Source organism: Phasianus colchicus, chromosome Z (assembly GCF_987193195.1).
Source record: "Phasianus colchicus chromosome Z, bPhaCol1.hap1.1, whole genome shotgun sequence".
Taxonomy (NCBI): Eukaryota; Metazoa; Chordata; class Aves; order Galliformes; family Phasianidae; genus Phasianus; species Phasianus colchicus.
In genome coordinates this window covers 47,942,821-47,969,469 of record NC_143476.1, presented here as the reverse complement: position 1 = coordinate 47,969,469, position 26,649 = coordinate 47,942,821, and the positions used below count along the sequence as shown (strand labels likewise).

Here is a 26,649-nt window from a genome sequence, read left to right as displayed (position 1 = left end):
TGTTTATGAGGGTGGACAGTGATAGAACACGGGGGAATGGCTTTAAACTGAGACAGGGGAGGTTTAGGTCAGATATCAGGAGGAAGTTTTTCATACAGAAGGTGGTGACACACTGGAACAGGTCACCCAAGGAGGCTGTGGATGCCCCATCCCTGGAGGCATTTAAATCAGCCTGGTCTAGTGGTTGGCAACCCTGCACGTAGGAGGGGAGTTGAAACTAGATGATCATTATGGTCGTTTTCCATCCAGGCCACTCATTGATTCTATGAAATCTAGAGCAAAGGAAGCATGCAGTAGAGTCATTGCCTGGACAAGATTCTCAGATGTAAGGCTTAGTTCTTAGGTAGCTGTGGTTGAAACGAGAGTTGGATTTCACAGTCTCTGTGTCTTCCAGCTTGGGATGTGTTATATCCTATGAAAAGCCAGGTGGGCCTATGCAGCAGGAAGAAAGCAGCAGAGGCTCTGGGTGGCCTCATCAGGGACTACAGGGTCTCTTTTCTCCCTGCCAGGTAGCGTGGACCCAGCTGACCTGTGTGAGTGGAACTGGTTATGACCCTACTATGTCCCTGGAGGTGAGGCACTTTGAGCTGCCCCTTGTGCCTCACCACCTGATTGTCCACCTAATTGCTTTTGTCATAGTCCTCGCAGGGAACAGTGTTGTTCAGTGACAACTCTGTGCCACTGTGGGGGTTATTGAACCTTTAACCCATTGGGGGAAATAAACAAATACTGCATACTTTTCAGCCAGCATCAGCATCACACATCATCTGTACTGGGACAAGTTCTCTTTGTCCACTGTGGGGATTAATCCTAAAACGATGTATGTGTGTGTGTGTGTGTATTTACTAAACAAGTGACGCAAAAAGCAACTGATGCCCAGACAGTCCCCTTGCAGCAGCAGTGCCACCAGCCAAATCCCCTCGGTTTTATAGTTTTTTTCACTTGATGCCTTATGGCCCTTTGGCTGGTTTGGGTCAGCTGTTCTGGTTCTGTCACCTTGCAGGTCCTCATGCAGCCTTAGCCACTCACTGTCAGGACAGTACAAGAAACTGTTTAGTCCTTGGCTCTGTGCAACACTGCTCAGCAGTAAGTGAAACATGGGTGTGATACCAATATTTTTCTCCTGAAAGCCAAAACATAGCACCATACCAGACACCATGAAGAAAATAACTCAATAGAGCAGAAATGTGGACAGTTGTATTTAGTAACATAATTACATGCAAATATACCTTGTTTGGGAAATACTTTACGCTTACCACTTATTAAGAGTGTAGTACTTTCTGATCATGTTGCCAGTTGCAACAAACCCAGCTCTAAGCAGCTGAGACGGTTGGTGGGCTGGTCCCACCCATAAGAAGTTGGCCACAAAGATGATTAGAAGGCTAGAGCACCTCTCCTACAAAAACAGGCTGATAGTGCTGGGACTCTTCAGTTAGGAGGAGAGAAGGCTCCAAGAAGACCTGATAGTGACCTTCCAGTACTCAAATGGGGACTACAGGAAAGCTGGGGAGGGACTTTTTGTAAGGAAGGGCAGGTAGTGGCAGGATGTGGGGAAATGGTTTTAAACTTGAAGAGGGTACATTTAGACTAGATACAAGAAAGAACTTCTTTACTGTGAGGGTGGTGACATGCTGGAACAGGTAGCCCAGTGGGGTTATGAATTTCTCTGTCTGTGGAAACATTCAAGGCGAGGCTGAATGGGGCTTTGAGCAAGCTGGTCTAGAGGGAGGTGTCCTTGCTTATGGCAGGGGGATGGAACTTGGTGATCTTAAATCTTCCTTCCAACCTAAATCATTCTGTTATTCTATGAGAGCATATGCCCTCTATGTTTTTTAGGTTTGAGGGATTGTCCAGTGCCTGTTGAACTTCTTAAAGAGTTTCTGCCTTGCCGTTCTGCAATATTTAGATATATTTATGTTATTTAAATGATTTTTTTTTCCTTTTTTATTTTTCTTTTTCTTTTAAACAAAGCGTGTGACCTGTGCTTCAAATAGAGTTATTTGAGCCTTGGCAGTGCAGATTTTATGTTGCAGGTTTGGCAATGTTTGCCACACTAGAAAAACAGGACTAGGAGAAAGAATGAATCTCGTTTCTTAGCATTCTAGCTAGCCAGTTTTTATCCCTGACCCATGTCAGAACTCTATCACTACTCTGCTGGCCTCCCGGACAGCAAATTGCCTTTTCAACACTGTTTCACAGAACTGAATAAGGCCAGTCAGAAATGCTACAGTCTCTGATGCCACCACACCCACCCATCCCAACAAAACAGAATCTTGTGGAGTTTGTCTCCTACTTCTGGTTTGCTGTAAACTTCAAGTAGCAAAACCTCTTCTGCTTCATCCACTTGGGCAGATCACGTTTTATGATTTAATTTTCTCTACCTCTTGGATCAGAAAGTGTCTTCCAATTGATAAAATGACAATAATTAACTCCTCGACATTTCCCAAGCTCTGTTTCTCATTACTTGAAAACCACAACTGCTTCAGGAAAGAACTTATGCCACAGAAAGTTTCAGTTATGAAAGATTAATAAATAAAGACTTTGATATTTGAAAAATAGCCCTGTGCAGGTTTTTTGCAACTATAATATATTTTTGTTTCTTACGAGAACTGACCAAACTCTTATTGATGTCTGAACTTATGTTTTTGATGCACTCCTTTGGGGAGCATGAGATCATTCATCACTAAAGCTTTTACATTGTGAAAGAAACTGAAGTACTGAACTGAAAAAGTAATTTCTGTAATTTTCTATTCTTAGAACTGTTCTCTTCCAGTTCACAATAAAATAGAGCAGGTTATAAATTTCACTCTTCTATACTTTGTTGTGTGAGAGTCATCCTTCCAGCAAGCAATTCCAGAATGAGTATTTCTTCTGCTACTATCATCTATGTGCTTCTTCGTATTGAATCATTTGTTCAAATATACTAGTGATCGGGTCATTTTCTCCTTCCTCGGACCAGAAAGACAAACAAACTACTCTATGATGTTCAGTTATTCAAACTTACTAAATTAATTTCTTTTTACCCTCATTTCTTTCAATTGGAGTTTCTTTGTAACATCCACAAGATAAACAGGGTAAGGTTGTTGGGTTTTTTTTCATTCATTATGGCAATTTCTCTATGGCCCAGATATAGTGTGAGATAACTTGGAGGGAGGAGAAAGACAAATCAAAGGGAAATAAGATTTATAATGTTACATGGCGGATTTAAAACTGCATATAAATTTAACATCTGCAGGATAAGATTTGTGCATGACCTATTCCAGTTTCTTCTCGCAGATTAAATGTTTTGAAATATTTCCTGTAACGTCTTGAGATGCAGCAGTGTGTATGTTATTTGGCCTGCATATTTACTCAAGCAATAACCTCAATACTTAAATAAGCTTTTTTTTTTTTTTTTTTTTTTACCTCTGTCTTACTTTTTGATTCTCACCTGTGTTTCTCTTGCAATCGTGCCATAATTTTCTGTAAAAAAAAAAGTTTTTAACTTACTATATTTTGCTCAGTTTAAAAATTCTATTTGTGTGCTACAGCTCCAGACACCTATTGGTCCCCCATGTGATGACCAGACACCTTTTAATCCTTATGTACTGCAAAGGGCAAGAGGTCTAACAGAAGCGGAGAAAGGTAGGCAGTAATTTATTACACAAATATCACCTTTTTTCTTTATACCAGAGCTCTTACCACAACCCATATTTCTTCTTTACTTGCTTGTATTTTATGTCATATTGTTTATTGGCATATCACTGTCAGAGCTCAAGCCTGATGTCAGTGTCTATAATAAAAGTGATTTAACAAGAATCCCTTTTTCCATGTGGAAGTGGAGACTTATTATCTCCTTGACTCCAAAAGCTGCATCCTTATGCTTCATAAAGAGAATTGCGCCCCACTGAATTCACACTGACAGTCTGATACCTATGCTTTAGGAAAGCTGCAAATACTGCAATTGGAGTGAAGAACTGTTTGAGCACTTACAGGAAGTGCTAAGGAGAAGAGCATATCTTTAACCTTCCTTCTGTCAAGAAACATCCTTGTTTCATATTAAGCAATTGCTCAGTAGTTAGAAGATGTCACCGTGTAAAAGTCATTCTTTATGAGAATGTTCTAAAGTGTGTGTAGCCGGACTGTATGAGGTTTTTTTATAATGCTTTCTTAAGACAAACACAAAGATGGAGCAGTTAATACTGAGCATGGATATGTTGCATATAGCACTGTGCAAGCAACATAGTCTCACATAATCTCTAATTTGTTTATTCTTTGAACTGCAGGTGATCAGAGAGAGGCCTTACCCATGGACACTGAGGTTTATGAAAGTCCATATGCTGATCCAGATGAAATTAAACCAAAAAATGTCACTCTTGACAGAAAATTGTTAACCCTAGAGGAAGGAGAACTTGGCTCTGGCAACTTTGGCACTGTAAAGAAAGGGTTCTATAAGATGAAAAAGTAAGTGTTTCCTTCTGTTTTCAGGAAGTGCAGCATAGTCACTGCCCAGCTGTTATTTTTGTCTTCAAAGTGGGGAAGTGCCTCCTATGATTCTATGACTCTGCTATCAGTTACAGTGGAGTAAGAAGCTTTGTGCCTTTCTCCAAAAATTGTGTAGTCATTCATGTTACTGCGTAGTCTCTCTGTGAGAGATAGTGTAGAGAACCATGTACAGCTTACCTGTAGCGAATGGATTTTCACCTAAAATAGTATGGTCAGTACCTGTTTCATGAAGCTATAATGTTGATTTTCAAGCAGACAGAAGATGTTGTGACCTTTCTTATCACGGAATTACAGTAGGAACAGACCCTGTTTATACTGACAGAAGTCAAGTCACCTGACTATTCATGCATTTTCATAATAAACCGTTACCAGTATGTTGCTTAAATGGAAGCTTATGTATATGCTTTACACCAACTAAAGCTGGAGGCAGTTCTTTAACCCAGATTTTCAGAATCAAGTAGGAATTTTCATTCTCCTGTGTTGTCTGAAGAGATTTGAAGGACTGTAGTTTTGTTTATCGGTATTGTTCACATTTGACCTCTGTCATCTCATCGGTGACATCTTCACATGCATGTGCTGTAGATTGCAGGAGTAGGCGTTAGTTTCTCAGCAGGTCAGAGCACTTGCCTTGGGACTTTGCAATGCTGCATGCATTGTCTCAGGTCCAAAGCACATCAGTGCTGAGAAAGACTTTACAGCTTTTCCTCTGAGGACTCTCAACATAACAGATACATTTTTGGACATCTTTCCACTTTCTTTAGTTAAGAATAGTTAGAATGGGTAAAATAATTTTGTTCAGTACCTTTTTTTTTCAGACTTGTTTAGATTTTTTAATGATTACTTCTAATTTTCATTCTCTCCATTTTATTTCTTTTGCTTAGCTGTCTTCTGATCATTTGGTAGAGAGTTATTCCCGTTGCAGTCAGATTCCTTCCTGTCCAAGTATTTAGTTCTATCTTTTATCACTGTTTGAACTATGTGTGCAGAAACATAACTTGGAGATTGTATGAATTTACATGCAGATTTTTCAGCAACTAATCCCAAGGGATTCTCTTTTGCAGGGGGGCCAAGCCAGTGGCTGTAAAAATTCTTAAGAACGAGAGTAATGATCCAGCCATAAAGGATGAGTTACTAAGAGAAGCAAATGTAATGCAGCAACTGGACAACCCATATATTGTCCGAATGATAGGTATATGTGAAGCAGAGGCCTGGATGTTAGTAATGGAAATGGCCGAACTTGGGCCACTGAACAAGTTTTTGCAAAAAAATAGGTGTGTAAGCTTTGATTCCATTTCATAGTATTTATCCAAAGGGGGAAAAAAACAAGAGAAAGGTCTTTTTATTTTATGTAATAATTAGCTATTGTAGATAATCTTCACTGGGATGTGATTATATTGCAGATGTCTCCTAAATGTCAAATGTTTTTATAAGATAGTGCATTTTGAATAAAAGAAAGAATTTTTGGATGTTCTTTATTGATATGATCACAGTTTATTGATATGATCAACACATTCTTAAATTGCTTGTTCTAATTAAATCTTAGCTAAACATAAATGGATCTTGTTACTAATATATTATATATATGTAATATGTGCAAACAAGTTTGAACTCCTTGAAAATGAAAATGAACTACTGACCTCTTAAAGATTCAATTATGATTTTCAGGCACATCACAGAAAAGAATATAACAGAACTTGTACATCAGGTTTCCATGGGGATGAAATATCTGGAGGAGAATAACTTTGTACATAGGGATCTGGCTGCAAGGAACGTGCTATTAGTCACCCAGCATTATGCCAAAATCAGTGACTTTGGACTATCTAAGGCTCTTAGTGCTGATGAAAATTATTACAAGGTAAGATTTGCACGAGTTGTCAAAGCTGTTTACTAATATAGCCTAAGAAGATTTTTTTTTATTTGAGAGCAGTTATGTTTAAAAGTTGAAAGGAAGAAATACTATGTACACTAAATATTTTATAGTTTCCTAGTAGTAATCATGAATTTTCAAAGTGTGTGATCAAAGTTAAGAGATGAATAGGGAGGGAAAAGCTAGTCCCTTATTTAGTTATTTCTTTGGTAAATTTGCCATTAGAAGATTGAAATTTACTGTGGAAATGAGATATTTCCTTCCATAAAAGTTGAGATTATCTTTGTTGCAAATACTAATTTAGCACTTGGTTTACACCATGTCAAAGGAAAATACAGGCTAGCAAACTGTCTAAATAACAGAATCAGATTTGGGGAGTTTGTCAAAGGGGTACAGATGGTAAATAATCATTTGACCTAGGTAAATTTTGTTCAGCTTGATTTTAAATTCAACAATCTTTGTGCAGCAAAAGAGACTAAAATAAGTGCCACATTTAGTAAGGTAAATATATCCTTGGGAGCTAAAGCCTCTAATTGTGTATGCATCTTCTTTTCCTGTATGTTGCTCTTACAGTTAGAAGTATTTTATCTGACTGCCTTTTCTTTCATCAGTTGTTTAAAATTCATAAGCCAGACCATGAAACACTGCAGAGGAGGAGGAAGCACATACTCTCCTCTGATGACCTTCCTATGGGACCAGCAACTGCTGCCAGAAAAGGCAGCAGCATCTTAAATCAATTCCAACTTGCCTAGTTTGTCAGGGAGTTGAGATCTGGTATCCAAGGATCATTCTGTTTACAACTGCACAAGATGCTGCAGGGTTATCTCAATAGATTAAGCACTGTGCCGGAATGGTTTGACGTTTGCGCTCTTGTAGCACGTTATAGCATGATGTCATCAAATTGCAGTTTGTCTCAAGGCAGTTGCTGTGCTCTGAAATACAGCATTGACTTAATCTGAAATTAAGGCTCAAGACTCCTTCTGGCTGAGTTGGTGTCTCTTTTGTAAGAGTTGAAAAATCTTTCTTTGACAGAGCTTAATGAACATGACGTTAGGTCCTTTAATTAAGCTTTGCTTTACCACAGCATTAATTCCAATGCTTTATTTGAGTTTGGGAGATTAGAAACAATTTTTTAACAGTATTGAAGAAGCTGCTGCCAATTTCTCGAAGGCAGACTATATCAGAAATAGTTAGTATGAAAACATGAAAATTGAAGTTAAATTGGCTTCTGTGAATATGAGTGTTGTTTACTACTCGCTACTGTCTCAAGTCTGCTTCTTTTATTTTCTGTAATTCTGTATTTTAGGCACAAAGTCATGGAAAATGGCCAGTCAAGTGGTATGCTCCAGAATGTATGAATTTCTACAAGTTTTCTAGCAAAAGTGATGTCTGGAGCTTTGGAGTTTTAATGTGGGAAGCTTTCTCTTATGGGCAAAAGCCCTATAAAGTGAGTAATTCTTTCTGTCAGTTCTTTTAATATAAAAATGTAGAGAAAATTCAAACCATCACCTTTTTTTTCCTGCCTGGAAGGGTTACTACAGGTCAAATAAGGCTTTAGAATCCATCTGTTGTAACAGACAAGTCAAAGGACAGCCCTCAATTCAACTCCAATTTCTTTTTTTTTTATACTATACTAACATGTACTGTAATCATATGCAACTCAGAAGACTGCTCTGATCATCCTATTCCAGGGAATGAAAGGCGGTGAAGTTGCACAGATGATTGAAAGAGGAGAACGAATGGAACGTCCTGAAGCCTGTCCAGTGGAAGTCTATGACTTAATGAAATTATGTTGGACGTACAAGTGAGTGTGATCTGATACTGTCTCTTTTAATAGTGGTATATTTTAATCTACCTGATTGGTAGCTAGAAAGCATGAAGTAAGAATATTTCAAAGCATATTGTATCAGCTAGATTTCAGCTTACAAACAGTCTGAAAAGGAAGGAGTCAGTTGTGCTTTCAAAAGAGAAAATGTGAAGTAATGAGTATAGTACAGGAATCTGATTTTACACAGATGATCTGTTTATTGCTTGAGCAAAAATATACAAAAAATGGTGTATCAGCAAAAACAATTTATTCCATCAAAAATAATTACTCCACCAAAATGTCAGTCTGATATATTTGGAGAAGTAAGTTTAAAATTAAGGAAACATTCTTGTTTCATTTTGATTTCCAGGACAGAAGTTTCAAAGTCTTGTTGTCAAATTATTCATTCTATCTCTCAGTTTTTAATTCTTTTGATCATTTTTTTCCTTCTGTTATTTCTATATGTCCTCAATTTGGATCCCACATGAACTTCCTATTAGTGAAAGTTTTAAATACCTGCAAGGGGAAGGTAAATATCTATCCAGATCTGAGGTGATGGATTGCACTACCGCACAAGACAAGAGAAACTGCTCAGAACAGAAAGGCAGGTCTCTCCTTTGCCCCCAGAATACCCCAACCAAACAGATACAGGGCTCAGTGTGAAGGATGTTAGTAAGTGAGACTCCTTACTGGAAGGCATTGAGGCACCCATTTGTCACTCATACCATCTCTCTAAAGAGGTTTGCTGCCTGCCAGAACCCCACATTTGTAGTATCAAGAAGAGGCTACAATGCCTGTTAAAGCTAGAGTATTATTACCCATCTCTACACTTTCAAGTAGGGTCAGAGGAGACTACAGTGAGGAGATTCCAAACTATCAAAAGAAAGTTTATGTTTTTCAGAAAGATGTTGAAGGGTTTGGGAATGTAGTGCTCTCCTCTCTTCCTTCTAGTAACTGGGCATGGGAGGAGATGCATAAAGATCAGTTGAATAAATGTTTGTCTGGCTGGTGCCGCACTCCGGGCTTTGGGTTCCGTGATCTTGGATGCACCTTTGAGAGACCAGATATGTTAGATGGGATGCAACTGACCATATGGGGTTATAGTGTTCTGGGCAGTAAACTTACTGTATTTGGATGTATTAGGAGAACTGAGCAACAGAGCTGAACTAGAGAGCACCATCATTTAGGAAGCAGCGGGGAAAAGCCTTAAAATCTTAGAGTTGTCCCAGAGAATTTTTGGCAGTCTCCTCCAGGAAGGTAGTGCTGCCAGTAGCTGAAGTGCCTCCACATCAGTGCATACAGCAGGGGAAATAAGCAGGAGGAGATGGAAACTGTGGTACAGTGGCCTAATTGCTATTGCTATCATGCAAACAAGGTGAGATGAATCGCATTGTGAGAATACTGTGATTGACGGTTACAAGGTTTTCAAAAGGGACAAGCAAAGTAGGAATGGTGGTTAGACTGTGAAGAGCTGCCACTGGGAAACAGCCATGATTGTGACCTCATGGGCTAAAATTAGGGACCAGACCAATGAGGGGCACCTGCTGGTTGGGGTCTACTACAGGCCATCAGGCTGAGGTACTCAAATTCTGTGCCTCAGCCTTTACTGGCAGTCAGGGTTCCAACGTTTCTCAGGTCCCTGAACTTCTAGGTAGGGGTTGGAGGAGTAGAATCCTTCCCAGTGTAAGAAAAGAGCAAGTTCAAGACTACCTGATGAGATAGAACATGTACAAGTCTGTGGGAACCAGCGACATGCATCTCAGGGTTCTGAAGGAATTGGGCAGTGTATTTGCCAAGCCACTCTTACCATGTTTGAAAAGTCATAATTGTCAGTTGATGTCTCAGTAACTGGAAAAAATGAAAACATTTCTTCCATTTTTAAGAAGGGTAGAAAGGAAGATCTGGGGAACTACAGATGATGAGCTTGTGCTTAGGAAGATCACGGAACAGGTTCTCCTGGAAGCTATATTAAGGAATATGCAAGACAAGGAAATGATCTGAGACAGCCAGCATGGCTTCAGCAGGGGCAAATTGTGCCTGACCAATCTGGTAGCCTTCTATGATGGAGTGACTGCATTAGTGGACAAGGAAAGACAACCAATGTCATAGACCTAGAGTAATGCCTATGATATGATCCCACATTATGTTGCTAAATCTAAATTGAAGGGTGAGCTAATCTCTGTATAAGGAATTGGCAGGATAGCCAGAGAGTTACAGTCACCAGCTCTCTGTCCAGATGGAGGACTGGTGATGAATGGTGGCCAGGAAGGTCAATCTTGGGACCAATGCTCTTTGATATCTTTATCAGTGACTTAGATAGTGAGATTGAGTGTACTCTCGGCAACTTTGCAGTTGACACCAAGCTGAGTAGTGTGGTTGTTGCAATAGAAGGGAGGGATACCATCCAGAGGGACCTGGACAAGCTTGAAAAAAGAGCACATGTGAACCTAATGAGGATCAACAGGCCAAATGCAGGGTGCTGCATGTAGGTCAGGAGCAATCCCAAACTGAAGTAAAGACTGGGAGTGGAACTCCTTTGTTGAAGTTATCTTTAGCTGTAGAAGGGTTTCCATAAAGCAAAGAAAGTCCACTGTAATGTGGCTTACTCTTCCAATTCACCATCTGGAGAATATGTGAATAATATATTCACTAAAGATCTTCAGGTTCCATTTCAAGAGTTATGTTATTTCCCTCCTAGGAACCTTGCTTCTTTCTTAGTTTTGTTACATCCAGTATTCTAGAAAGAACATGGAACCATTAAATAATTTCTGCCCTTTTTCTGTACTACAGTAAAGTAGTAGCAGTTGTAGAGTGAAACAGAATCACTTTCATTAAGTTTAGTAAAGGTACTATAAAGGATATTGATTTTTATTTGTTTGTACTTGAATATCCCAAATATTTGAAAGGGAAAAAAAACTAAAAAAAAAAAAAAAAAAAAAAGAATGTTCAGCTTACACAGTGCAACTATTTCAATATGTAACACGTTATTGTCAGAACTTCTTGTCAGCTTAATCATATTCTCCCAAATCAAAAGAGGTGAGATACAGAGGAAATCAAGACAATACAACCGTGTAGCATCTATTCTTAATGGCACAAAACTTATCTGTATGGTTGTAGAACTCATTATAAGGAAGATAATGCATGATAAGTATTCTTTTCTCTAGATTATTACTGAAGTAAATGAAGTAGCAAATTAATTAAGGCTGATTTACCATTTCTTATAGTACCTTCCACAACCACAAAATAACTTTGATGACAATAAATCTACTGACTGAACTGTAGCAGTAATATTAACCTCTTGGTATATTTTATAGCAACATTTTGGTAGCCTTAAAGTACTGTAGCAGCCTCTAGGAGTTGTCACTGCTGTGAAGTCCCAGCTATTGTAGGGCCTACATACATCTTCAGCTTTCTCAGTCCTGTGTGGTGATACTTGTCATGTTTCCACAGTGTTGATGACCGACCAGGATTCGTTTCTGTGGAGTTGCGATTACGGAACTACTATTACGACATTTCCCACTAACAGTGGGAACAGCAGCTTGCCTTTCTTCAGCAAAGAGAAGCAGTTCAGATTCTGAAACTAAGTGACTTATTTTTGTAGTCACCTTCGCCATATAAAGTGGATAGCTAAGCTCTGTGTGTGAGGTTGCCTTTTTTTTTTTGGCTTTCTTGCGGAATATTGAGCTCCAGAGAAGAGCAGCACAACATAAGTGCAGATGCATAGACTTCCATTATGTCCATTTTATTTACAGCTTAATTGTCTTTACATTCCTCTGTCATGTAAAAAACCTATTTAAAGCCTTCTTCCTGTTACATATTTGAGTGCAGATGGGGATTTAATTTTTTGTTGTTAATATTCTTAGCTCTCAAATTGCGTTGTTCCAGTCTTCTCCCTATTTGAGAAAGAACAGCATAAACATTTTTCACTGTAAAAAAAATTCACTATGATAGTGTCAGTCACTTCGACTAACATTGGGTTTGATTTTACCCCCACCATTATAACCAAATTCTTTTTGTTAGTAACATTTGCAGTCAGGAGCTGGGAGATGTGAATTTCTAAAATATAGAAAAATAAAAGGAATCATCTACTTCATTAGGTGTTACCAGTTCCTCTCTTTCCTCATCTCTTTTGGAATCCCTAACTGGGAGTTACTTTATTAATGGTAAAACCAGCAAATTCAAGGGCTTGCTCTCACCTTGGGACAAAAGGTATCAGCACCTAAAGCAATTACTCTGTCTTTTAACCTGAAGTCCATCATTGCAGTTCCTGAAAAGACAGTTGTGCTACGAAAGTTGAAGGAGCAGCAACTTTCCTTCATGTTGTTTCAGCCTTCTTCAGATACATCTTTTACATTGTCTTTGGATATACCAAAGCTTCTTGTGTTGCATTTTAAGCAGAACCATATCTTTTTTCAAACCTTTCTTCAAAAGCATATGTGGTTATTCACCACATCTTATAAATTCTGAAGCTCAATTTCACTCCCAGCTCAAATATTTTGTAAGAGGCTCATGGATATTCACTTTACTTTTGTCCTCTCCTAAATTCTAGCATTATTAATCCTTGTGAACATCTCAGAAAAAGGTGTCTGTCTTACCATATTTTTTGTGATGCTCCAAGCAGAGTTTCCAGTACTGTGTACGTATAGCAGTGATAATATAAGTTATGTAATCAACTTCTGTCCCCAATTTTTACATGCATGTATTTTTGTTCAATCTCATTTTAAATATTCTAGAAATCAAAATTTTTTCTCTATGTTCCCCACAAGCAGACATTTGACACTTCTGTATATTTCAGGAGTCTACTAGATACAGAGATATTAGAGGAATATGAAAAGTAAGATTTAGAGTTAGATATACCTATTGCATACAGATGTTTGGAACATATGTTTTTAATTGTTATGTAAACAAGACATTCTTAGCAATGAAATGATATTTTGGGGGCAGTTACATTGAGAAAGTGAAATAATATGAATAAAATATAGCTATAAAAATGTTGGATTTACTGTGAAGCAATGTATTTCTTCATACTAATTTTATGGTTTATTTTAAAATAAAAGCCAAGTGATTTTGGTAGTTTAATTTTTGGGAATCCAGTGCAAGATACTTCAGAAAGTACATTCTACTGAAAGATACTGAGTGTTAAGGTCATGTTTTAAATGTGATTCAGATGTAACTTACATTGATGATGATTTCATTTTTTGATTTATTTTTAACAAACATTTTTCTACAAGAACTGCTTGTGTAGATGTTGCTTCTGATTATATATAGCCATTTTTTAGCATTATCTTTGTTGTAGAGAAGCTGTCAAGCTCTACATGTGCAATTAGAACATTCATGGGGATAACAGTTGCAAAACAGTTGCAGAAATCAAAGCCAATTGTACGTCCAGTGAGTAACAGCAGTATTTCCCTGCAATATATGTGTGTGTTTAAGTTTTACCACATACAGGAAAGTTAAAGAAAACTGAAGGAATAGTTCTTCTTCTTTCTTTGCAGCAAATGTCTCTTTCTAGTGTTACTTAATTGTTCTCAGCTTCACTATACTGTAATTATATTAAGAATATAAAATATTGTGAAATAACTTCTAAAATTGAGATTAAATGCATTGTTATAGAAGATACATTGTTTTAACAAGAATTTTTCAAATTCCTGAATTTGCTGCTGGTGTGCAAAGCTTGTATACTTGCTGAATGCTATGATTATTGTGGAACGCTGAAGACGCAGCTGTACATGGCCCTGCCACGAGGTGGCAATACATGAATGCTTTTAGGCTGATGCGCTTGTATGACTATTGCTGGCAGTCTGTCCTGTCCTCGTTCTTACTGTGTCAGTGCAGCACAGAGGAGCTTGCTAATCTATTTACTGATTGATGCAAAGCAGAGCTCCACATGAGTACAGTTTGTGAATGATTTATACTGTGAATGATTGGTTGTGGATATTAGCAAAGTATTTCTGAAGCTCTTTGTGATCCTTTCTCTGTATGTGATGCCGTAAGCGGGAAATTGCAGTAGCACACTACAGAGTACATCCCACAGGCGCGTGGAAGAGTGTGAGTGTGGCATGGACTGACAGAGGACTTACCAGGATTTAAATGGACACAGCCTGAAGATCAAGTCCATACAAGAATATTTCACATAATTTTTTTAAAGGATAAAAGCTGTAGCTATGTTGAATACAAGGGATATTAAGTCAGCAATTCAAATTAGCAGCTTTACATTTCATGAGGACAAAACCATTGTAAATCATGCAGAAAATGATTTTAAAAAAAAAAAAAAAAAGAATAACCACATGATTCCTGATGACCACAGTGAAGAACAGCACAGGAGGCAAAACAGTCCCAGGCTTGGAGGGAAAAAAGCCACCTCATACTCACTGTGATCCATATCCCAGGTCTGTGCCAATGCTGCACAGTGTGGTGCAGTGCAAAGCTATGGCATGACACGTTTGGTCGTGGCCATCCCTGCAGATAGGCCTAGCGGTGCTGGGGAGTAGCCAGGCTCAGCACCAAGTCCTTCTGCTGCAGCTGAGGGTAGTCAGTGGGGCACCAGCCTTCCTTGATACCCCGAAGTCTGCAGCCAGCCTCAGAGCTGGAAAAGGAGAGGAGGAATGTGGGAGGCATGCAGCAAGGATCAGAAAGGCAGAGTGCGGAGGGAAATAAATTGTTGGTTAATGGTAGAAAAAGAGGTAGGCCTTTGGCAAGCACACCTTCCTTCAGGCTTGCAGTTCACCATGAATTCCAGTGAAACAACAGTCAAAGCAATGCACTGATAACCTCACTGAAAGCAGCACCAATTACCTGGAGCTCTCTGAAGCCAGGCTAACATTATGCATAAGTATCCTTTTTTTTTTTTTTTCCTTTTCTGTTGCATATGTGTCAGTTGAGGCAAACATTCACTGGCTTTCTCAGCCTATCATTAATTCTGCATCAAGCCTAACCACTGTTTCCTGAGGCAGGAGATGTGCTCAATCAGAGAAGCAAGGAAAATGAGGGCAAGCATTACACATTATTGTTCATTAATATTCATGATTTTGATTTTAAATATCACTTTGATGACCAGCCCAGTGTAAAGGTACACAGACCATTAACTCCCTGTGTCATCTACCACTGTAGATGCCTTGAGCTGTTAGGCCAAGAGCTGGTTGCACCTAGATGCCTTCTGTTGCTGAATCTGAGTGCCTGTTGTGGGTGTGTCCCATTGCCACAGCTTGAGCTGCCTGCCTGGCATGCTGTGTGTCACCTTGTGTCAGACCTAGGTGTTGCATTCCCCAGTTCAGCTGGTGCAAAGATATAACAGTACCACAGCAAATAGTGTGAGCCAACAGCCCATGCTGCAGTGCAAGCATCACTCTGCAGGAATGCTCATTGCATCCTGCAATGATCCTGCAATCATCCTGCAGCATTGCCAAAAAAAAAAAAAAAGTGTGAAGACTTTTCTTTTTTAAAACCATTACACACATGCATCTGTACTTTCTTATCTTTTTCTGTGTTAGATGACTGCTTGTGCTACTGCCTCCCCTTGTTTCACAGTCATAAAGCTGTGTCTTCAGATCTTGTTCTAATCTGTGTGCAGATTTCGTCAGTCCCGTGATTCCTGTCTGACTAGCATATCAGGCAACATGCTCCAATATCCTAAAGCAGTGACCAGCTAGCAAAGAATTACTGAGCTTGTTTGTGAGTCATATTTCTAGAAGACAGCAAGAAAACTGCATAGGAGAGACTGGAAGCCAGGAACAGGAGGGATGTGAAGAGCTATACCACAGTTACCAGCTCACTGAGTTTTCCAAGGAGCGGGATTCAGGGGTATTTTATCCTGATTGCTTTTACCATGGTTGTAAATTGACAGCGTGTCCAATGTTTCTTTCCCCAACAGATACATATTTTGAAGCCAGTGTTTCTCTGCATTTCCATGACAGATCTTAGCCATAGTTCAGTATAAACTCCTAGATGAGTACCATTCTGATTTCAGTGAGGTTTCCACTGTTCCTATTAGATCCCCCAAATCCAGCAGTTTGTACAGCTCTTCTAGCAGCAGAGGAGTACAGCAGCCATCCTTGCCTCCACAAAGATCAGGGGGCAGGCAGCACCAGGAGAAGATCAACAGTGCACTCCTGCCTATGCCAGGGGATGACTCCGAACCTTCCTGTTTTGCTAGGCAATATGGCCTCTTTTTAAAGGAGATACAAAATGGTAGAGAAATTTGGCACCAGATGGCAGTGGTGTGACAGGAGCCTCCTACCCTACTTTGCAGTGGGGTATCTTCTATATTTCTGCAGGTTTTCAAGGTACTAGAGAACAAATGTTTTTTGTTTTTTTTTTTCTCTCTTTCTTTTGCAGATGTGTTACTGATGCTGTCATTGATTCATACATATATATTTTTTAATCTTCCCCAGGATCACATAGCAATATAGGCAATAGGTACTATTTTTAAACTCCTTATTCAACATGACTTCCTTTCCATCTGTCTGCTCTGTAGCTACTGGAAGGAGCAAGCGTGACATTCCGCATCTTTTTGTGGTTTCTGCTCATAAGGAGTTGGCAGGACAAGCCAGGGATTCTTCTGGAGCTGAAGTGCAGCACAAGTTAGATTACAGGATGAAGTACGGATTGAATCATGTCTCAGAAATTCACTCTACAGTGTCACGCTGTAGCCAGATAATGTAAACCAGAACTCACAGAACTGAGTACACAAACATGAGTACAAAGCTCTCGGCTTGTTCCCTATGTTCACACAGCTTTTTTTGTGCCAGCTATATTCGAACAAACAAACAAACAAACCCTAAAAAACAACAACTAAAAAACCTACTATTACAACACATTCCTGTATGCATTGGCAGAACTTCACGTAGGCTATTTCTTGTATGATTTAATTACAAGGAAACTGAGGCCTTAACAAAGAAATATAATGAAGGTTTGCTTGGGTTTTGAGTAGAACCTTTGTTGTCCTCTACAAAATGTAAATGTCCTAAGCTGTTTGAAGTGCAGCAAGGAGGAATGGAGGCACCCACCACCACACAAAGCCTGGAAACTGATATGGCTGTGAGACTGCTGCTGCCTGCATCTACTGCCTGCGTGCTGACCTGTCTGGGTGTTAGCAACCTGCAGGGCTGGTGGATCCAGTGTGGCTTGAATCTGAGTTTCACAGAACTATTTTATTGCCTATTTAAAGTGTTAATGATGAGTTCTTGTTCTGAGAGAAAAAAAAAAGTAATTTCCAAACACTTAGGGAAAACACCTTGGCTTTCCGTTGGATGCCACTTCTACCCTCTTCCAGGTCTCCCATCCCCTAGTGCACTCAGGAGGGCATGAGCACAGAGCAGGAGGTGAGAGCCAGTCATAACTCTTTATTCACTTTCCTCTTGATCTTGATCTCCCCAGCTTGAAGCAGGGAAATAGCTATGAATAGCTGTGAATGACCATGCCAAGTGCAATGAATGGGCGAGGAGATTTAACCCCAGGGAACAGGAGCGGCAAAAGGTAATAACTAGCATTGCTGGGACTCCTATATCTGGATGTCCTATGATATGGGATGGCCTATATCACATCCTATGCACTGTAAGAATGCTCTTAAGGCTGTGGTCAGGCACTGCTGGTCATGCTGTGTGCACCCCAGCCATTCCCATCCTGTCATATTGCAGTATTGACGGTACACACAGAAGGTCGGTTTCATGCGATTTTATTTGCCTCTTCTCCCATGTATTCCTGGAGGAAGAAGATCCTTGCTTCCCTAAGTGGTTCAGTCCTAGTGTGTCTTATCATAAGTGCCAGCTCCCTTGTAGGCACCAACGTAGCCACTGTTGTCTGTCAAGTCCTGACGGCCAGCAAGTCCTTTCCCCTTGCCACTCTCATCAAAGCGCTCTTTGTGACTGCCAGTGTATTTGCTAGTGTCCGTCAGCCTCTCGACCCCAGCTACCTTGGCGACTTTCTGCAGGAAAGGAGACCAGAATTAGGAACAAGCTCAGACAGGCTTGCCATTGTTAGCAAGTATAACCCTTGGGATGTAGGGACCCGTGGCAACTTCAGGTGGACAGTGGACAAAGAAACTCCTACTCACGGTGGTGCCTACGCTGCTTGGCTCCTTCCCCTCAATGAGGCCATACACAGCTTGCAGGGCTTCCTCTGGTGATTTGCCTTTGAAACGCTTAACACAGATCTCCTTCATGGCCTGCTGGAACTCAGCAAAAGTGATGGTGCGGGCACCCTTGGTCCTATGGCCAGAAAAAAGAAGAGGAAGGTTACTAAAGGGAAAGTTACCAGGAGGAAACCTGTATGGAGGTAGGAAGGAAAGACTCCAAGGCTGCCCATGAGTGCCTGGCTGCTCCTTTGCCTACAGCATCTCACTGCCTCACTTACTTGACTTTGTTGAACAGAATGTCAATGTCAGTGCTGGTCACAGCTTTTCCATCCATCACCCCACACTCTTTGCACATCTTGGAGAAGTTTTTTCCTGTCATGTTGTTGCCACTGGCAGCTGTGTCACCAAATATTGCAAATTTATGGAAAGATTCTTCTAGCCCAGCCATTTTGCTGCTGTGGAGAGAAAGAGCTGGCAGGAAGGAGCTGCTAGACTGACCTGCAGCTGGGCTCCTTCAGAACAAGTGACATCACCAATGGGCACTGCGTTGCCACAGTGCTGCCACAGCAACCAACTAGGCACCAACACAGAACAGGCAGGACCCAGGTCGGAGAGGGCTTGGTCTGGACCTCAAGGGATGCAGAAGAGGGGTGAAAGTAGGGCTTTGCGCTCAATTAATCACTCCTGTGCATGAAGTAATGGGACATCCAAATCTTCTGAACCTTCTGGAAATAAAAGTTGCATTTGGCTTCAAGAACAAATGCGTGCATTTACAGACGATAAAAGGACTACACTTGTCTTCCAGACCCCAGATAATTGCCTACATATTGCACATCTTCTTTCAAGTAGTTACCAAACTGCCCACGTCTTTCCCATCATACCTTGTCATCTGAACAACTCTCTGAATGAGGCTGTTCTCTTCCTGACCCCAGTAAATTTTCTACTTCTGATTAACTTAGACCGCTACAACTGGGCATTAGGGTCTCTGAGAGAATAAAAGACATTGCACGAATTCAAATCAGTCCGCTACAACATGAGCAATCAACTCCTGCTGCTTGCAAGATGCACTCAACTCCTTTTAAAATGTCCAGCCTCTCCTAAAGCCATAAGCTTCACCCAGGGCCCTAGGTTTCAAGATTGCTTGTAGGCTGCCATTCAGCATAAGCCTTGGGATTTGAAGGATGGATTGTTTGATGGATTAAGAATTAGTTGGCTGGATGTAGCCAAAGGATTGTGATTAATTGTTCTATGTCAGGGTAGAGGCTGATCACAAGTGATGTCCCTCGGGGGTCAGACTTGGGACTGGTGCTCTTCAACATCTTCATCGGTGACATAGATGATGGCATCAAGTGCACCCTCAGCAAGTTTGCGGATGACACCGAGCTGAGTGGTGCAGTTCATATATTGGAGGGAAGGGAAACCATCTTGAGGGACCCGGACAGGCTGGAGAAGTGGGTCCGTGAGAACCTAATGAGGTTGAGCAAGGCCAAGTCCAAGGTATTGCACTCAGGCCAGGGAAATCCCAGGTATGTGTACAAACTGGAAGAAGATCTCCTTGAGAGCAGCCCTGTGAAGAAGGACTTGGGGGCCCTGGTATTTGAGAAACTGGACATGAGCCAGCAGTGTGTTCTTGCAGTCGAGAAGGCCAACTGCATTCTGCGCTGCATTAAGAGATAAGTTGTTAGCAGGGAGAGGGAGGAGATTGTCCTCCTCTGCTATGAAGCCCCATCTGGAGTGCTGCATCCAGGCCTGTGGCCCCCAGTACAAGAGGGACATGGAGCTCTTGGAGCAGGTCCAGACGAAGGCCACTAAAATGGTCAGAGGGCTCTATATGATGAGGAAAGGTTGAGGGAACTGGGATTGTTTAGCTTGGAGAAAAGGCGCTGGGGAGACCTCATTGTGGCTTTCCAGTACTTGAAGGGAGAGTATACACAGGAGAGGAAACAGCTGTTTACGAGGGATAGTGATAGGACAAGGGGGAGTGGTTTTAAATTGAGACAGGGGAGGTTTAGGTTAGATCTTAGAAGTAAGTTTTTTGCACAGAGAGTAGCGACACACTGGAACAGGTTGCCCAAGGAGGCTGTGGATGCCCCATCCCTGGAGGCATTCAAGGCCAGGCTGGATGTGGCTCTGGGAAGCCTGGTCTGCTGGCTGGCAGCCCTGCACATAGCAGGGGGGTTGAAACTTGATGATCATTGTGGTCCTTTTCAACCAAGGCCATTTTATGATTCTGTGATATATTAGACAGGAGAGTTGTGATTTGGCTTGGTTCAGAAAAATGGACAAACACAAAGTTGACTTTAACCCTTTACACGTGGTTACTTAGCTTGCTTGTCTTGCATCAAAACCTTTCAGACAGTAAAATGTACAATTTACAATGTTATTTTTTTTCAGACTTGAAAAATGAGTTAGTTCTGTGAGATTTTTTTAAAAAGTATTTAATTATTTCCCAGACTGGTTATCTAGGTGTATTTTTAGCACTCTGAACATTTTTTTTCCAGCTTCATACTCATAAAACTTTTTTTTCTGATGAAACTCTAAGTGACCTTGTGCCACCTAGTGGCTACTATGAAGTTTTATCCAAAGTTCATTGAGGACTTTGCTGCTAAGGCCTTTGTTCTGCATTTTGCTACGCAGTTTGGTTTAGCAAATTAAAATTATTTTTGTGGTCCTGCATATATGTTTCGGTTATTGCAAATCAGAACATGAAAACACCACTTACTGTACAGAATAACTTCATACATACAATCTCTACTATGAAATAAAAATATTTACTATAAAAATGAGATTTAGAGTAATTTGTGCCATTTCATTCATATTTTAAAACAAACAGTAAGTGGGTCTCATTCAGCAAGATGCTGTCATAGCTCCATAGAGGGGTTATCCTACTGTGGCCTTATCCTTCAATAGAAAGTGATGTTCCTTCTACTACAAAAGAGCCTTCATTTGAGTGCAAACTCTGCCTCTTCTGCTTTCCTCTTATTGTGGATAGTGCTGTGTTAGCAGAGGACTGCTACATCTGTATAGCCAGTCCTTATTTAAGGAAAGAGTGGCAAGAATGTGCATCTGAGAATTTTAACCAATTAAAATTAAACACTAGCTGAAAAATCCATTCCTATGATATAGAGGTCTAGTATGAGGACATAAAAACAAAAATAAAATCATAGAGTCATAGAATCTTTAGGATCGGAAAATACCTGTAAGAAGATCGTGTGTTCCAGCCATCAAACCATCCCTACCACGTCCAAGAGCCACATCCCTCAGTGCCACATCCACAAATTTTTGAGCACCTCCAAGGACAGCGTGTCCACCATCTCCCTGAGCAGCCTATTCCAGTGCTTCACCACTCCTTCTGAGAAGAAATTATTTCTAATATCCAGCCTGAAACTCTCCTAGCACAACTTGAAGCCATTACCTCTGATCCTAAATGACACCTTGCTTCACAGTTTACCAGTGTGCACACTATAAGATGTCACATAACCTCTGCCATTTTTAATGGGTCTCTCCGGCAGACGCTTTCCTCTTTTAGCTTTAACTGTCAGAGCAAATCCATAGGGTTTCACTCATTCTCTATTCTGGTAAGAATGTAGGAAGCAGTCCCCTCATCTATAATTTGGTTGTATTAAGGCAAAGTTCCCTTTCTCAGAATCATCTGCACAATTAAACTTGCTACTGTTAAAGCATAGGGCAGAAGGGACCCTGAATTGCAATGACAGTTCAAAACAAGGCAGTGTTTTTTGGACTATTACTGAAAGCACCATACATGCAAAGAGAAGTACCTCCTTCCTCCATGTATAGACTGTTGCTCTTGACTGGAAGAGAAAAATTCTGGCCTTTCTGCTTGAACAACTTGTTCAAAGGACGGAAGGGTGCTCCATGCCATGAATACATAATTTCAAACAGTAGAAGCCTTCAAAAGTTTGTTAGATTTAATGTCAGTGGGCTATCTCCAGTTCATACCTACAGTTTTGTTTCTAAGCATGGGAATGAATGTACTCAGTTTTTAGTGGAGTTCCTGAATGTGATCACCAAATTATTTCAGATTCATTTGTTTTGCTCTTGAATTACAAAGGAGAGGAAATGTCTCTACACTTCCCATTTAAGGAGTCAACTCCTTTTAATCAGAATATTTTTACCAGCTGTTCCACACAGGTGATTGTCTCCTTGTGAGACCAATGTGGTGTACATCAGTGTTGTTTGGCCAGTGAAAAATATGTCAGTTCATACACTGAGCCCGAAACCAGGGATATTTGACTACTTCTCTGGTCCTTAGGTAGTCCTAATCACATCTATGGAAAATAAGGACAAGATGATTGGTGGTAATAGCTTGGATTGACCAAGGGCAAGTCATGCCTGACAAACTTGGTGTTCTTTTATGATGGAGTTACTTTATCAGTGAATAGAGGAAGAGTCATCATCTACCTGGACTTGTAAAAATCGATTGACACAGTCCTGCATGACATCCTGCTCGCCAAATTGGAAAAAAAAGAATTTGATGGATGGACCTCTGCCGGACAAGGAATTGGCTGGATAGTGACACTCAGTGTGTTGCAGTTAACAGCTCAGCTTCCAAGTGAAGATGTGTGATGAATGGTGTTCCTCAGGGATCAGTGTTGGGACCGGTGTTATTTAATGTCTTTGTAGGGGTTATAGACAGTGCGATTGAGTGCACCCGCAGCAAGTCTGCTGCAGCTGAGTGCTACAGCTGACACCCTAAAAGGAAGAGGATGCTATCCAGAGGGACCTGGACAGGATTGATTGGTGGGCTGGTCCCACCCATAACAAGTTGGCCACAAAGATGATCAGAAGGCTAGAGCACCTCTCCTACAAGGACAGGCTGATAGAGCTGGGACTCTTCACTTAGGAGAAGACAAGGCTCCAAGAAGAACAGATAGTGGCCTTCCAGTACTCAAATGGGGACTACAGGAAAGCTGGGGAGGGACTTTTTGTAAGGAAGGGCAGGTAGTGGCAGGATGTGGGGAAAGGGTTTTAAACTTGAAGAGGGTACATTTAGACTAGATACAAGAAAGAACTTCTTTACTGTGAGGGTGGTGACATGCTGGAACAGGTAGCCCAGTGGGGTTATGAATTTCTGTGTCCTTGGAAACATTCAAGGCGAGGCTCGATGGGGCTTTGAGCAAGCTGGTCTAGAGGGAGGTGTCCTTGCTTATGGCAGGGGGATGGAACTTGGTGATCTTAAATCTTCCTTCCAACCTAAATGATTCTACAAAATGTAAATGTCCTAAGCTGTTTGAAGTGCAGCAAGGAGGAATGGAGGCACCCACCACCACACAAAGCCTGGAAACTGATATGGCTGTGAGACTGCTGCTGCCTGCATCTACTGCCTGAGTGCTGACCTGTCTAGGTGTTAGCAACCTGCAGGGCTGGTGGATCCAGTGTGGCTTGAATCTGAGTTTCACAGAACTATTTTATTGCCTATTTAAAGTGTTAATGATGAGTTCTTGTTCTGAGAGAAAAAAAAAAGTAATTTCCAAACACTTAGGGAAAACACCTTGGCTTTCCGTTGGATGCCACTTCTACCCTCTTCCAGGTCTCCCATCCCCTAGTACACTCAGGAGGGCATGAGCACAGAGCAGGAGATGAGAGTCAGTCCTAACTCGTTATTCACTTTCCTATTGATCACAGACCCTTTCAAGCTGCCAGCAGCTTGAAGAGGGGAAATAGCTATGAATAGCTGTGAATGACCATGCCAAGTGCAATGAATGGGCGAGGAGATTTAACCCCAGGGAACAGGAGCGGCAAAAGGTAATAACTAGCATTGCTGGGACTCCTATATCTGGATGTCCTATGATATGGGATGGCCTATATCACATCCTATGCACTGTAAGAATGCTCTTAAGGCTGTGGTCAGGCACTGCTGGTCATGCTGTGTGCACCCCAGCCATTCCCATCCTGTCATATTGCAGTATTGACGGTACACACAGAAGGTCGGTTTCATGCGATTTTATTTGCCTCTTCTCCCATGTATTCCTGGAGGAAGAAGATCCTTGCTTCCCTAAGTAGTTCAGTCCTAGTGTGTCTTATCATAAGTGCCAGCTCCCTTGTAGGCACCAACGTAGCCACTGTTGTCTGTCAAGTCCTGACGGCCAGCAAGTCCTTTCCCCTTGCCACTCTCATCAAAGCGCTCTTTGTGACTGCCAGTGTATTTGCTAGTGTCCGTCAGCCTCTCGACCCCAGCTACCTTGGCGACTTTCTGCAGGAAAGGAGACCAGAATTAGGAACAAGCTCAGACAGGCTTGCCATTGTTAGCAAGTATAACCCTTGGGATGTAGGGACCCGTGGCAACTTCAGGTGGACAGTGGACAAAGAAACTCCTACTCACAGTGGTGCCTACGCTGCTTGGCTCCTTCCCCTCAATGAGGCCATACACAGCTTGCAGGGCTTCCTCTGGTGATTTGCCTTTGAAACGCTTAACACAGATCTCCTTCATGGCCTGCTGGAACTCAGCAAAAGTGATGGTGCGGGCACCCTTGGTCCTATGGCCAGAAAAAAGAAGAGGAAGGTTACTAAAGGGAAAGTTACCAGGAGGAAACCTGTGTGGAGGTAGGAAGGAAAGACTCCAAGGCTGCCCACGAGTGCCTGGCTGCTCCTTTGCCTACAGCATCTCACTGCCTCACTTACTTGACTTTGTTGAACAGAATGTCAATGTCAGTGCTGGTCACAGCTTTTCCATCCATCACCCCACACTCTTTGCACATCTTGGAGAAGTTTTTTCCTGTCATGTTGTTGCCACTGGCAGCTGTGTCACCAAATATTGCAAATTTATGGAAAGATTCTTCTAGCCCAGCCATTTTGCTGCTGTGGAGAGAAAGAGCTGGCAGGAAGGAGCTGCTAGACTGACCTGCAGCTGGGCTCCTTCAGAACAAGTGACATCACCAATGGGCACTGCGTTGCCACAGTGCTGCCACAGCAACCAACTAGGCACCAACACAGAACAGGCAGGACCCAGGTCGGAGAGGGCTTGGTCTGGACCTCAAGGGATGCAGAAGAGGGGTGAAAGTAGGGCTTTGCGCTCAATTAATCACTCCTGTGCATGAAGTAATGGGATATCCAAATCTTCTGAACCTTCTGGAAATAAAAGTTGCATTTGGCTTCAAGAACAAATGCGTGCATTTACAGACGATAAAAGGACTACACTTGTCTTCCAGACCCCAGATAATTGCCTACATATTGCACATCTTCTTTCAAGTAGTTACCAAACTGCCCACGTCTTTCCCATCATACCTTGTCATCTGAACAACTCTCTGAATGAGGCTGTTCTCTTCCTGACCCCAGTAAATTTTCTACTTCTGATTAACTTAGACCGCTACAACTGGGCATTAGGGTCTCTGAGAGAATAAAAGACATTGCACGAATTCAAATCAGTCCGCTACAACATGAGCAATCAACTCCTGCTGCTTGCAAGATGCACTCAACTCCTTTTAAAATGTCCAGCCTCTCCTAATGCCATAAGCTTCACCCAGGGCCCTAGGTCTCAAGATTGCTTGTAGGCTGCCGTTCAGCATAAGCCTTGGGATTTGAAGGATGGATTGTTTGATGGATTAAGAATTAGTTGGCTGGATGTAGCCAAAGGATTGTGATTAATTGTTCTATGTCAGGGTAGAGGCTGATCACAAGTGATGTCCCTCGGGGGTCAGACTTGGGACTGGTGCTCTTCAACATCTTCATCGATGACGTAGACGATGGCATCAAGTGCACCCTCAGCAAGTTTGCGGATGACACCGAGCTGAGTGGTGCAGTTCATATATTTGAGTGGTTAGCAGGGAGAGGGAGGAGATTGTCCTCCTCTGCTATGAATGATGATCAGAAGGCTAGAGCACCTCTCCTACAAAAACAGGCTGATAGAGCTGGGACTTTTCAGTTAGGAGAAGACAAGGCTCCAAGAAGACCTGATAGTGGCCTTCCAGTACTCAAATGGGAACTACAGGAAAGCTGGGGAGGGACTTTTTGTAAGGGCATGTAGTGGCAGGATGTGGGGAAATGGTTTTAAACTTGAAGAGGGTACATTTAGACTAGATACAAGAAAGAACTTCTTTACTGTGAGGGTGGTGACATGCTGGAACAGGTAGCCCAGTGGGGTTATGAATTTCTCCGCCCCTGGAAACATTCTAGGCAAGACTGAATGGGGCTTTGAGCAACTTGGTCTAGAGGGAGGTGTACCTGCTTATGGCAGGGGGATGGAACTTGGTGATCTTAAATCTTCCTTCCAACTGAAACCATTCCATTATTCTGTGGCTCTACAATCCAGGCAAGACTGAAATGGCAGAAGAGCACCTGGTGCTGCCATTCCACTGGTGCTGAGGATGTGGTACAGGCATCCAAATCCAATCTCATCAGGACAATACCTGAGCTGCAGACCTTCACAGCCAGATCTTGTTTTGCTGTGCCACAATCAGC

The 26,649-nt window shown here is 41.5% G+C and overlaps 3 protein-coding genes across 5 annotated transcripts in view; 1 reads left to right on the top strand and 2 right to left on the bottom strand.

Annotated features, from left to right (window-relative positions):
* SYK (spleen associated tyrosine kinase) overlaps positions 1-15,524 on the top strand; it is a 56,186-nt gene extending 40,662 nt beyond the window's left edge. For all 3 annotated transcript variants that reach the window (XM_031610494.2, XM_031610493.2, XM_090130655.1), the window contains 7 exons: positions 3,531-3,624; positions 4,266-4,443; positions 5,547-5,756; positions 6,151-6,340; positions 7,659-7,799; positions 8,044-8,156; positions 11,610-15,524. In XM_031610494.2, the coding sequence (XP_031466354.1) occupies positions 3,531-3,624; positions 4,266-4,443; positions 5,547-5,756; positions 6,151-6,340; positions 7,659-7,799; positions 8,044-8,156; positions 11,610-11,682 (999 nt within the window). In that variant the 3' untranslated portion in view covers positions 11,683-15,524. The remainder of the gene's footprint in view (positions 1-3,530; positions 3,625-4,265; positions 4,444-5,546; positions 5,757-6,150; positions 6,341-7,658; positions 7,800-8,043; positions 8,157-11,609) is intronic.
* Positions 15,525-17,816: 2,292 nt separating this feature from the next.
* LOC149912954 (tubulin polymerization-promoting protein family member 2-like) lies at positions 17,817-18,682 on the bottom strand. The gene is made up of 3 exons (XM_090130656.1): positions 18,510-18,682; positions 18,211-18,364; positions 17,817-18,081 (listed from the first exon to the last, which is right to left on the bottom strand). Exons 1-3 carry the CDS (start codon positions 18,677-18,679, stop codon positions 17,899-17,901), a joined length of 507 nt encoding a protein of 168 aa, XP_089986782.1. The 5' UTR covers positions 18,680-18,682; the 3' UTR covers positions 17,817-17,898.
* Positions 18,683-24,180: 5,498 nt separating this feature from the next.
* On the bottom strand, positions 24,181-25,046 carry LOC149912953 (tubulin polymerization-promoting protein family member 2-like). The gene is made up of 3 exons (XM_090131973.1): positions 24,874-25,046; positions 24,575-24,728; positions 24,181-24,445 (listed from the first exon to the last, which is right to left on the bottom strand). The coding sequence occupies exons 1-3, from the start codon at positions 25,041-25,043 to the stop codon at positions 24,263-24,265; spliced, it is 507 nt and encodes a 168-aa protein (XP_089988099.1). The 5' UTR covers positions 25,044-25,046; the 3' UTR covers positions 24,181-24,262.
* Positions 25,047-26,649: the final 1,603 nt, after the last annotated feature.

What these genes read in the sequence shown, in the direction of transcription:
- LOC149912954 (XM_090130656.1), bottom strand. Translation starts at nt 18,679, where the DNA reads ATGGCTGGGCTAGAAGAATCTTTCCATAAATTTGCAATATTTGGTGAC. An exon ending in ATTCTGTTCAACAAAGTCAA is followed by an intron (nt 18,365 to 18,509) that starts GTAAGTGAGGCA and finishes TTCTGGCCATAG; the next exon opens with GACCAAGGGTGCCCGCACCA. An exon ending in CAAGCAGCGTAGGCACCACC is followed by an intron (nt 18,082 to 18,210) that starts GTGAGTAGGAGT and finishes CCTTTCCTGCAG; the next exon opens with AAAGTCGCCAAGGTAGCTGG.
- LOC149912953 (XM_090131973.1), bottom strand. Translation starts at nt 25,043, where the DNA reads ATGGCTGGGCTAGAAGAATCTTTCCATAAATTTGCAATATTTGGTGAC. An exon ending in ATTCTGTTCAACAAAGTCAA is followed by an intron (nt 24,729 to 24,873) that starts GTAAGTGAGGCA and finishes TTCTGGCCATAG; the next exon opens with GACCAAGGGTGCCCGCACCA. An exon ending in CAAGCAGCGTAGGCACCACT is followed by an intron (nt 24,446 to 24,574) that starts GTGAGTAGGAGT and finishes CCTTTCCTGCAG; the next exon opens with AAAGTCGCCAAGGTAGCTGG.